This window comes from Hibiscus syriacus, unplaced genomic scaffold (assembly GCF_006381635.1).
Source record: "Hibiscus syriacus cultivar Baekdansim isolate YM2019G1 unplaced genomic scaffold, ASM638163v2 tig00110403_pilon, whole genome shotgun sequence".
In the NCBI taxonomy this organism is placed as follows: domain Eukaryota; kingdom Viridiplantae; phylum Streptophyta; class Magnoliopsida; order Malvales; family Malvaceae; genus Hibiscus; species Hibiscus syriacus.
In genome coordinates this window covers 767,785-780,134 of record NW_024062723.1, presented here as the reverse complement: position 1 = coordinate 780,134, position 12,350 = coordinate 767,785, and the positions used below count along the sequence as shown (strand labels likewise).

The 12,350-nt window shown below is 33.2% G+C and overlaps 2 protein-coding genes across 2 annotated transcripts; one reads left to right on the top strand and one right to left on the bottom strand.

Annotated features, from left to right (window-relative positions):
• Window positions 1-1,240: 1,240 nt before the first annotated feature.
• LOC120123908 (probable receptor-like protein kinase At5g18500) lies at window positions 1,241-1,857 on the bottom strand. The gene is made up of 3 exons (XM_039142698.1): window positions 1,676-1,857; window positions 1,556-1,604; window positions 1,241-1,459 (listed from the first exon to the last, which is right to left on the bottom strand). The coding sequence occupies exons 1-3, from the start codon at window positions 1,855-1,857 to the stop codon at window positions 1,241-1,243; spliced, it is 450 nt and encodes a 149-aa protein (XP_038998629.1).
• Window positions 1,858-5,441: 3,584 nt separating this feature from the next.
• On the top strand, window positions 5,442-9,520 carry LOC120123823 (probable sugar phosphate/phosphate translocator At3g17430). The gene is made up of 11 exons (XM_039142645.1): window positions 5,442-5,460; window positions 5,568-5,647; window positions 5,844-5,936; window positions 6,185-6,292; window positions 6,656-6,687; window positions 6,791-6,841; window positions 7,534-7,595; window positions 7,688-7,949; window positions 8,423-8,688; window positions 8,789-8,883; window positions 9,024-9,520. The coding sequence occupies exons 3-11, from the start codon at window positions 5,853-5,855 to the stop codon at window positions 9,201-9,203; spliced, it is 1,140 nt and encodes a 379-aa protein (XP_038998576.1). The 5' UTR covers window positions 5,442-5,460; window positions 5,568-5,647; window positions 5,844-5,852; the 3' UTR covers window positions 9,204-9,520.
• Window positions 9,521-12,350: the final 2,830 nt, after the last annotated feature.

The following is a 12,350-nucleotide window of genomic DNA, read 5'->3' as shown; positions in this document are numbered from 1 at the left end:
TATTATTTTTTCTCTCAATATGGCCCTCCAACTTAGAAAATAAACTCAACGTGACACTTTGTCCAACATTTTTCGCCGTTAACCGTTACGGTGCTGACGTGGAGTTCACTATATTAACGTGACGATCCATAGTGTTGGTGTGTCAGTCTACAATGGTTGATAACGTGCCGGATTACATGACAAGTCGGCTAAATTGATAACTCAAACATGAAAAATAAACTACCACATCAGCATTTTGGACCACATGTCAGCACTGTAATGATCAACGACGTTTTTACGTTGGTCAAAGGGTCAGATTAGGTTTATTTTCTAAGTTAGAGGACACGTTGAGAGAAAAAATAATACGATAGTCATATTAATTCCTTTAAAAAATACAAGGACATTTGATGTATTTTTGCCAACAATTAATTTATTATAGTTATTGTATCAAATAAGTTATTAATCCCAAGAGGAAAAGGCAATTAATTTGATTGATTTGGTGTTGGTTAATAAGGCAGTCCAAATCCATTCAAATCATATATTAAACATATAATAAGGCATGCGTGTGACAGTCCATTCAATCAATTTTCTCCCCTAAACATTAAAATAATAAAAAAAAGAGTTTGTTTGCCGACACTTCTATGGTAAATATATAATTTGATTTTATTAAATTTCGATTTTATTATTATTTGTGTATCATAAAAATAATAATTGAATTAACGAGAAAATACGACAAAAGATGCAAATCAAACTGAATTAACGATAAATTAAATTACACATAATCCGTATAGACATGTACAGAAAAATCTACGGCAATGGTGTCTCAGGACAATGTTTTTTTTTTCCGGACAAAGAGCAACAAGAAGTCATATAAGTGAACTAACGACGTAAACCGAACCGAATCGAACCAAATTAACGAGAAAACAAACTACGCATACTCCGTATATAGTGTATGGAAAAATCTACGGTGATGGCGTCTCGTGACTGTTATTTCCGGACATGAACAAATGTTATCTACGATCCGCAGTCGATCCCGAAAAGTATTCCTCGGTACCCTGCATATGTTGCATGTTTTCCATCTCTCAACTATAGGCAATTACAAGGTATCAATCAGAATTTCGTCAAGGATGATGGTAGCTCCTTGTTCACCCTTCTCGGCTTCTAAAACCATTTACGAGTCCCAGTCTAGGACCTTCGATCCTGGTTAGCGTCTGAGTTAACTGCCAGTGATTAGCGCGTTATCGTAAGCGAAGTATCGGAATCAAACCTCTCGAGGAAGGGGATGACCCTCTGATTCAAGCATGCGAACAACCTGACTCATCTTTGGTCTTATATCTGCATCTGGGTCGACACATCTCAAAGCAGTCAACAATGCTCGTTTGAGAGCACTAGTTTGCGGTCTAGTCTCTAAGTTAGGATCCACTACTTCCTCGGAACGTCTGAGTTGAACCATCATCTTTAGCCATTCAACCATATGTACCTGAGAAATAACCTCGCAACAGGTTTAATGACTGAAACATCTCATAATAACAAATAACTCCTTGGTACAAATGACACTCGAAGTGCTCTCCCGTACCTCTGGGCCAGGGCGACCGTAATCTACCGGGTAAACGAACCAGTAATTGCTTTAGCATCTTTCTCTAAATGATTAAACGAACCAGACTGGCCACTGTTATCTTCATTATTGACGTTAAACTGAACCTTCTCCAAATCTGTGTCAGTAAATTTATCATTAATGGCTGTCATACCACCATTGTTTGCTGAAACCTGATCAACACTCGTCTTTTTAATCACCTCTGCAACAGCTTGTAATACAGGAAGAATGTCATTAGCTCTTCGGGTTTTCTTCCGAAAACTAAGCCATAGAGATATGCCCATGATAACTAAAAAGAGCACCACTAAGCTAATTGCAATCAACAGCCACAACTACAAACTTCTGTTCAGATCAGATGCCATTTTAACCAACACCAAGAAGCCCGCAAAAGGTTTCAACTAAGACAATTTAAAACCACAATCTGCATCTAACAATCAAAATTGTCTAAACATTGCATTTATTTGAAATCTGAATCGACTTTAGGGTAAAAAGACTAAATCCAATTATCATAACTCATAAGAGCATATTGTGCTGATACTCAACGGAGACTCGGGGCACCTGTTGAAGCTGCTAAAGAGTGGAAATCATGCCGCTATAGAACCGAACCGATGCACGCATCATGTCCGCTTCTGGCGAACCAGGTATGATATAGTGAATCCAAGAGGAACCCTTAGCTCCCTTTAGAGCTGGGAGACAAAACGTGCACCGGTTCTTCACCCAATGAAGACGATACCTTCACGATCACGATATTCTTTAACAGGCAGCATAACTCAAAATTCACAGTAAACAAGTGCAGCAGGGACACAGAGCAAGCATTAAAAACATAAGGAGCAACATACTGATAGGAACAATCAGACCCTGAACCAAAATCAAGTTTCCAAAAAGCACCCAACGACCCTTCATCCACATAGAGAAACTAAAAGAAGATCATAGAAAACCCATAACATTTTCATATGAAAAAGTAAACATCAAAATCAAATAGAAATGGGAATAAGTAAACATCAAAATCAAATAGAAATGGGAATCAGAATTCCAACACATACTCTCTACATTTAAACAAATCATCACACATAAAGAATCATTCAGACAACCATATATCAAATTCTAAACCCTTCTAGTCCTAATAAGGGCAAAAAGTGACCAAATTCTATTACCGAAAAATCATGTCACAAGATACATCAGATGCAATGATATCGGGACAAACCGAGTCGAAGAACAAAGAACTACCCGATCATAGTGTCCAGGTAGCCAAAGTATGTGCTATCTTGTTGCACTCGTGTCGTACGAACTGAATTACAAACGATGCATTACAGTCGAACAAATTTCGGGCTTCCTGTAACTGAAATCTTGTAGTGAAAACATCAAGTGATCTATCCCGGATCTTATTCCCCACCATAACAGAATCAGACTCAAATATTACATTCGTCCATTGATTCTCGATAGCAAAACGCAAACCAGACACTACTTCGACGATCTCAACTTCCCCACAAGATGACGCTGAGACCGCCATACCCCTAAGTAACCCAACAGCATCACGAGCTATTTTACTCACTGTCATCATTCGTCGCTGCACTAAATGATCACTTTTCCCTTAATTATATACTGTCATTAGCTTAGGCTAGTGTAGTAAATGCACTAAATTCCTTAAATTAATTAATAATTGGGTAAATACAAAAATGGTCCTTCAACTTTAGGATAATGATTTATTGAATTTTTTGACGATTAAAAGTTACAAAATGGTCCATCGACAATAAGAAGTTGATTTGTTGAGTCTCACGACTATTGAAAGTTACAAAATGATCATCTGACTATTCATTATGTTCCAAACCCGTCATTTTTCATCAAATTTTTTTTACGGTAGTATGAGTTGTACGCTAACCTACTGACTGAGATATGATAAAATATGATCTCATAATCTCAAATGACTATCATATCTCAGTCAACATGTTAATGTTAAGCTCAGACAATCGCTAATTTTTCAAGGAAAAATGACGAGTTTGAAACATATGAATAGTCAATTGATCATTTTGTAACTTTTAATAGTCGAGAGACTCAACAAAGCAACTTCTTATTATCGATGGATCATTTTGTAACTTTTAATCGTCAAGATATTCAAATGACTCAATAAAATAGTATGTTATAATTGGGGATCATTTGTATACTTTACCCTTAATAATTATATAGGCCTACGTGCCAGATTCCTTCTTATATTACTAACAAACAGACAGGATTGCCATAAAAATCATATTACTATTATTAGGTTTAATTTCGAATTCAATCCCTCTATTTTACGAGTGGGGCGGTTTTTTATGTAATCGAACCCAACTCAACCCAACTGAAGTGTATTTTGACCTCAAACTATTTAAGAAAAAATTCAATCCGACTTCGAAATTTATATATGTAGTTAATTGTACCATATAGTCTCAAAGTATGACTCTTATTTTAAATCGGTATCTAAACTTTCAAATATTTCAATTTCATTCTTAAATTGTGATTATCATTCTAAATTAGTCCTCAAATTTTTAAACATTTCAATTGCATCACCAAACTATGACATTCATTATAAATTAGTCCCTAAACTTTTGAACATTCCAATTTTAACCCAAATTGTACGTATATGCTAATCACATCCATTGTTAATAAAATTGTTAGGTCAGGTTATATTATTATATGTCTGAAAAAAAACAAAATTCAAGTTAAATTATGCTTGAAACTAATGTCATATTTGGATGAATTTAGGGATAAATATATATAATTTGTCTCCAAAGGAAAACCCAACTGAACTCGAGGGAGGAAGTTCCAATCTCAAAAATATACAATATTTATAAATACATGTTATACACAAAATAATCCTTCAACTATAGAATGTTGAGTCCCTCGACTATTAAGAGTTACAAACTAGTTACCTGACTATTCATTATGGTCAAAATTCGTCATTTTCCGTTAACAAGTTGACGATTGTTTAAGTTGGATGTGAATATGATAACTAAGATATGATAGTCGTTTGAAATTATGGATTAGATTTTAGGGTAAACTATAAATTTAGTACCTAAACTATAAGTTTTTATTCGTTTTGGTTCCTAAACGTTCACATTTTTCAAAATCATACCTAATTCATAGTTTTTGTTTCATTTTAGTACCCCACTGTTAAAATTTTAATGTATTTAATATCTAAACTATCCGTTTTGGTCGTTTTAGTACCTAAATTTTCATTTTTTTCCAAACTTAACGTTAAATGTTGAACAGGGGTACGAAAATGAAATAAAAAAAAACTTTAGGTATTAAAACTGACCAAAATTGATAGTTTGGACACTAAATTTGTAATTTACCCTAGATTTTATCAAATCACAGTTAATATATTAACGTTTATCTCAGAATATTGTTAATTTTTTAAAGAAAAAAGATGAATTTAAAGCATATTGAATAGTTAAATAATTATTTTGTAACTTTTAATAGTCAATAAACTTGATAAAATAATATTTTAAATTAAAAATTATATTTTAAATTTTAATAATATAAACTTAATAAAATAACATCTTACAGTCGAAATTTTTCGGGGGAGGGAAAGTTGTAAGTAGGAGTATTAGACAATAGTCTCATAGTAACCGTGCTAATTATAATACTTTAATGGAATAGAGAATTACTAAAATCAATCGTACCTTCTTTGCCTAAGGTTATCACCTGTCTCCATCTCCATCTGAATCTGATCTGCCAAATTTCCCCAGATTTACATCTCCCAGTAACTACTTCCTCTGATTTTCCTTAATATTACTGATATTCGTATAAACTTATTAATACACCAAAAGCAGATCTCTCTGCCTTCCGTTTTCCATTTCGATTTCCCTCTTTTTTACTCGTCTTTTTTATATCGTTAAGTCGTCAATTAGGTGAGCTTTCCTTCTCGAATTTCTGATTTGCACACATTATTTGTCCTAGTAATCATGAATGCTGTGTAAATGCATCTGCATTTTTAACAAAGATTTTTCATTTTCAGTTGTAAGAATTGGTTTCGAGGACGCATCGAACAAGACAATTTCAGTGTTTTCTCATTTGGGGAAAAAAGAAATTTTACTGGTAAGTGGTAAGTACTCTTCTGATTTCTGGTTTCCCCATCGGAGAGAGGATTTTTTTAAGTTTTGATTTCTCTGTGTGATAATAAGTGCTGAAATGATGGATGGTTTGCTGATAATGTAGAGGTTTTTCTATTGTTTTTGTTTTTTATCGATTTTTTTTCTTGATAGCAGTCTGGGTTTCGATAATTTTGTTATAGGGAAGAAAAATGATAAACAAGGCGCTTGTATTGACGTATTTCTACCTATTGATCTACATTTTGCTTTCTTCCGGCGTTATATTGTATAACAAGGTAACTCCCCCTTTTTTTCATAGTGTGTAAACTGTACTGTATTGTGTTGCTCTTATCTCCCTTTACAATCTCATGCAACAAAAGTCCATGACTGATCAAGCTTTATTGATTGTAAATAGTTAGGTTTAGGGTACAACTAAAGCAAGGAATGCTTTTTTTTTTATCCGTTTCATTTGGGCTAGGAACTAAACGCTCCTTGATGGAAATCATTCTCTTCGTTTTTGTGTCATTTTATTTTGTTGTTGCAGTGGGTTCTGTCTCCCAAATACTTCAACTTTCCGTTTCCTATAACATTGACAATGATTCACATGGCGTTCTCCGGAACTGTTGCTTTTTTTCTTATCCGTGTTTTCAAGGTACTACTGATTCCATCTATTCTCCGTTTTCATCTAGTATTGCTAGCTATTGAATGTCTTCATGCTTAACTGTTGACTGCAAAACAAGATAGTCACATCTCACCATTATATGCAACTAGCTCTAGGAATGCCAAGTTTTTTCATGATAAAATGTGTTTTTGATTACATTGGCCTCATTCCAGAAGTTAGTGGTCCTTTATAAGCTGAAACTAAAGATCCATTGGTTTTTTTGTTGTGTATTTTGCCTGCAGAAGCAAAATATAAATTTGAGAGCACTATTATCATGTTTCTATGCAAGCTTCATCTTCCATTTTTTGCCTAGCTTTGTAATGCATTTTTCTCTCCCTCAATCTCGTCATGCAGGTTGTAGCTCCTGTTAAAATGACATTTGAAATGTAAGTGCTTTTCTTTATCTAAAATTGCTGTTATTATTCTCGATTACTGCTTAGCTTCAGGATTTATGTTCTCCTTCATAAACAAATGGTCTCGGTTTTGCAGATATGCAACATGTGTAGTACCTATTAGTGCCTTCTTTGCATCAAGTCTTTGGTAAGCACTTAATTGTGGTATGACTGAAATTCTTGTTTGGTTGTGATGTAATGTTTTCCTTATTAAGATAGTGTGCCGTGTAATGAGTTACTTCTGTCAGCAAAAAGTATAAGCTTACTGCTTGAAAACCCTGCTGAGTGCTGAGAATTACTTGTTAACTTGTTGCATGTTTCTGACTCTTTTTTGTTTTAAGTATAATATTGTACCTCAATGGATCTGTCTGCTTTGATCTCCTACTAGTTGTCAAGGAATTACTGCACCCCAGTTCCTGGGTTGTATTGAGTTTGTGAAAATTCAGAATTAACTTTGAATCCAATAAACCTAGATGATCGGTTTTAAGCTCAAATCAAGTATAGATGCAGTAGCAGTAACCTTCTCTGCATAATGAAGTTTCTTCACCAAGCAGGATCTTAAGTTGTTCTATTACTTTCATTTGTCTTGCTCCCTGTTTTTATCTCTTAATGTCTGGCCCTGAAATTGGTTCTGATAGTACTAATTTTCTCTTGTTATACTTGCGTTTAAGCTGTTGAGTTGCCAAAAGGCTTCTGCTATTGGCAGCAAATTGCTTATGATATAGAGCTTGTTATGTACTAACTGTGCAGAATCTTGACAACTTTGTTTGATATTACTCCCCTTCTGTTGATATTGTTTTGCATATTCTAAGCATCATCATTCTTTTGTTGTCAATACAGGTTTGGTAACACTGCCTATTTGCATATATCTGTGGCTTTTATCCAGATGCTCAAAGCTCTAAGTATGTGGAAAAAAAAGTGCATTATTTAATTACATCGCACAAAAGCACTCTATAATTCTAATGGCTGGCTGTTTGTGTTTGCCATGTTACAGTGCCAGTGGCAACATTTTTCATGGGTGTTATGTGTGGCACTGATAAACCAAGGTGCGATGTGTTCTTAAACATGGTGCTGGTCAGCGTTGGAGTTGTCATTTCCTCATATGGGGAAATTCATTTTAATATAGTTGGCACAGTGTATCAGGTCACGGGCATCCTAGCAGAAGCTCTAAGGCTGGTTTTAACTCAAGTCCTCCTGCAAAAGAAGGGCCTGAGTCTAAATCCAATTACCAGCTTATACTACATCGCACCCTGCAGGTACCAGTTTGGTATTACTTTTAAAAAGTGATTTAAAAAGTGCTGTAAAAAATTACTTTTAAAAGTGTTTTTGAAAAGTGCAGTTTAAAATTTAACTGTTTGGGATTGCTCTTAAAAGTGATTTTGAAAATATAAAATGTCCATTTTAGACATTATATTATAAATTGAAAATATAGTATTTAACGTTAAAGATATAATTTCACTCCAAAGGGATTTTCCACAGCAAAAGCTAGAATTTGAGCTTTTGAGGTTAGGTTGAAAATAACTTTTTCAATCATGATTTTAATTCAATTTTTGGGTGTTTAGCATTGCTTATGGGGTGGAAATCACTTTTCCATTGCCAGAAGCATTCCCAAACTGGCCTAATTTTGTAATAATTTTTAGTGTCTGCAACTCATACTTCTTTCAAAAGACTGGGTTTTATCAGGACCGACATTCCTTATATATAACCGTTATTGTTGATTTCTTGGCAGTTTTGTGTTTCTTTTTGTGCCTTGGTGCTTACTGGAGAAGCCTGCGATGGAAGTTTCACAGATACAATTCAATTTCTGGATCTTCTTCTCCAATGCTCTTTGTGCTTTAGCTCTGAACTTATCCATATTCTTAGTTATCGGAAGAACCGGAGCTGTCACCGTCAGGGTTGCTGGTGTTCTAAAAGACTGGATACTGATTGCCCTTTCAACTGTTGTTTTCCCCGAGTCTACAATAACAGGGCTTAATATAATTGGTTATGCCATCGGTACTTCTATACTCTGAATCATAAACATTACATATTTTGTTCTGTATTTGAGAAATTAAATTTGATGCAAACTCCTTTTGTTCTCTCTTTTTCTCTTCAGCTCTCTGCGGTGTTGTCACGTATAACTACATAAAGGTTAAGGATGGTCGTGCTCCTCAGCTTCCTTCGGATAATATTCAGGAGAGATTAACAAAGGTCAGTCTTCTTGAATCCCAATAGTCCTTGACAGTCGACACCATTTTCATGTCCTAATGTTTAATTATTTGGGCTCGAATACTAGCAAATAAACGTGTGGCTTCTCACGTTGATGACCTTATTTTCTCTTGTTAATATAGGATTGGAAGTCTGAGAGGAAGTCATCGAACATATTCATCCCGAATATAAGCAATGACACAAATGGAGGAAGCAACTTCAATAGCTCTGAATTGAACGACGAAGAAGCGCCTCTAATTTCATCATCAAGGCTATCTCATATAGGGCGCCAACTCAGCAATTCTAGCTCTCAACGCTCATAGAGACTAGAGATCATACAAATCGGACGAAGAAAGAATTGCAGAAAAAAAAGAAGAAGAGCCAACTCACATGGTCCCCGCCTTCTAAGTTGGAGGTAAGGAAGATTAATTCTTTTGAAAGGGATTTCATTGGTTGATGTTTCATAGTTTAAAAAAAAGCGAAGAGCGATGTTATTGTAATTACTCTCGATTTGATTTTGTATCCATGCTATGCATGCGAAGATTATCGCAATCTCGGGAATTGTGAAACTTAGGTGATAACTTATGATAGGGGACGAGGTTACCTTAATATATACCAGCCAAGTGACTATTTATGTGGATAGGCTTGCATTGCATTCATTGACCTCTATTTGCTCGCCCAGACTATGAGACTGAACCATTTTTTTGGGTTCTTAGATGTTGCATTATATTTATTATCATGTTCATTATGTTGATGCTAAATTCTCTTTTTCTCTCTTGATTCCTCTTTTAATTTCATTACATATTTTGAAAGTTCGTTTGTCCAACCCAGAACTTACATATTTGATCCCATTGCATAATCAGATGAGACCGGTTAGACCGAAAAACCACCACTCCGATCTACTCGAACATAAGCACAAACCGCAGCCGTTATCGTGGTCTCTCGGGTGCTGGAGGTGCCAATCCCGGAATGTTTCGTATATCTTTGTTCATCGTGTTGACGATGTGAAAATTTCCAGATCGCAACATTAAGCAAAGGCAAGAAAATTGGACAAAAAGATATTTACCTTTATAATTTGATCCTAAAATTACAAAAAAAAAAATCTTATTTCTCTAATTATTTTCCCCTCTAAAATAGCCACAAAAAGGTATTTACCTTTATAATTTGATCCTAAAATTTGATCCTAAAATTACAAAAAAAAAACTTCTCTAATTATTTTCCCCTCTAAAATAGCCACAAGTTCATGGTAGTTTTATTATACGGTAATCTAATATAAGGCTAAGGAAATGCGTTATCGGAAATGTTAATATTTATTTAATATTTTCGACAGAACGTTGCTTAAAATGTTATTTTCTACCGGAAATATTAATTTTGTTACCTAAAAATGAATATTTTCGATTGAAAAAAATAATATTTTAGGTAGCGTTTTACTAAAAATGTTAAAAAAATTAACATTTTTGATAGCGTTTTTTCTTAACCTTATATTAAATTGTATTTTCTTAGACATCCCAAATACACCATTTAAGAAAATAATATAAAAGGACCCACATCAATTATTCTTTTATCGACGTCATCAACTTGTTAATATCCAAATCCACAAACTTTAACTAATAAAAAATACGATTAATTATTGTAATAATATTATAGAAAATAATATTCAATATTTTATAATTAAAATCAAATAAATATTTTATTATTTGCCATCTGAAATTCTTATTCAAAACTCAATGAAGTAAGAGTAAAGTTACAAATTTTGATTAAGGATAGGACTGATTACACAATTCCACATGTTTATTGTTATCCAATTAAAATCAATTCCTAGAATTAAACTGTCGTCATCTATATTTTAAAATGATATTTAAATTAGCGTAAACTGCAGTTATGGTCATTAAAATTTGGATATATTTTATTTTGATCACTAAAATTATTAACAAATAACAAAATAGTCCCTAAAACATTAACTCTCATTAAATTAATAATGTCATATATTAATAATAACAATAACTAATATCTAATTTAATCATAAACTGTAAAAATATATCAATTTAATATTTAAAAAAATTCTTTTAACTCTTTTCACCCGTCATATCACCAAATCTTCATCACTCAACCATGTACCATCACCAAAAATTCTTTAGTTTTAGTTTGAGTATCATTTTAAGATGCAATACTAAAAAATTCCATACTACAAATGTCATTTAAGTAAGAACAAGTCATCCACTTTATAACTTTTAATATTCATTGTCGAAAGGTTGAGAGTTATATATGAACAGATATTGTCTTGTACTTACTGGAGATTAATAAAAAAAATTGATTTTTTAATTATATTTTAAAGGTAAAATTAGATTTTAACAATTCTGGTTAACATACCACATCATCAATTTAATGAGAGTTAACATTTGAGTGATATTTTGATGAGCAAAACATAAATGTTAAAATTTTACTAACCAAAATAGAAGCACAACCAAACTTCAATGACAATGACTGTATTTAAGGAAAATATTCCTAAGAAATATGTGGGTGTTAAGCCACATGAAGGAAATCATCAAAATCAACGCCGTCTCAATCATTATTATTTTTTGTCCGCACATAACCATTAGAAACCATGGTTTAATTATAAATGTTATCCCTCTATTTTACGAAAATTAAAATATTAGCCTATTTGTTTTATTTTGTTTGAATTGGGTCTTTTAACTATAAAAAATATAAATTAATCCAATTATTAGTATATACGTAAAGTTAAACAGCTAATTTATTATATATATATACTTATGAAGTACTATTTTTTGCTAATTTCATGCATGATGCATATAAATTGTTTTTTTACCCTTCTAGTTTCAAGGCTTTACCTGACTAATTTGGACCGAATCGGGTCGCACACTTGGTTTTGATGGGTGAGTTTCCCAGCATGAATTTTCTGCACACACAAGGAATCGATCTCGAAATCTTGCTTAAGCGATATGAAACTGCTTACCACTTGAACAATCTCTTATTGGTGATGCATATAAAAATGTTTGAACTATTGAATTTTACGTCAATGATTTAATTTACATATGATTTGACATAGTTTATATAATTTTGTAACTAAATATTTGGTAAAAAGACATTAGAGGTTTCTGTATTTTAAAAAAGTAAATATTTCCTCGTATTATTTTTTCTTTCAATGTGACTTTTCAACTCAGAAAATAAGTTCAATGCGACTATTTGATCAATATTTTTTGTCGTTAAGCATTACGGTACTGACGTAACAGTTCACGGTGCTGACATGATAGTTTACAATATTGACGTGACAGTCCACGGTGATTGATAACGTAACAAATAACATGACATATGAACTAAATTGATATTTGAAATATGACAAATAGATTGTCACGTTAGTATTGCGGACTGTCACGTTAACATCGTGAACTACCACGTCAACACCGTAATTGGCAAACGACGAAAAATATTGATTAAATGACCACATTAGA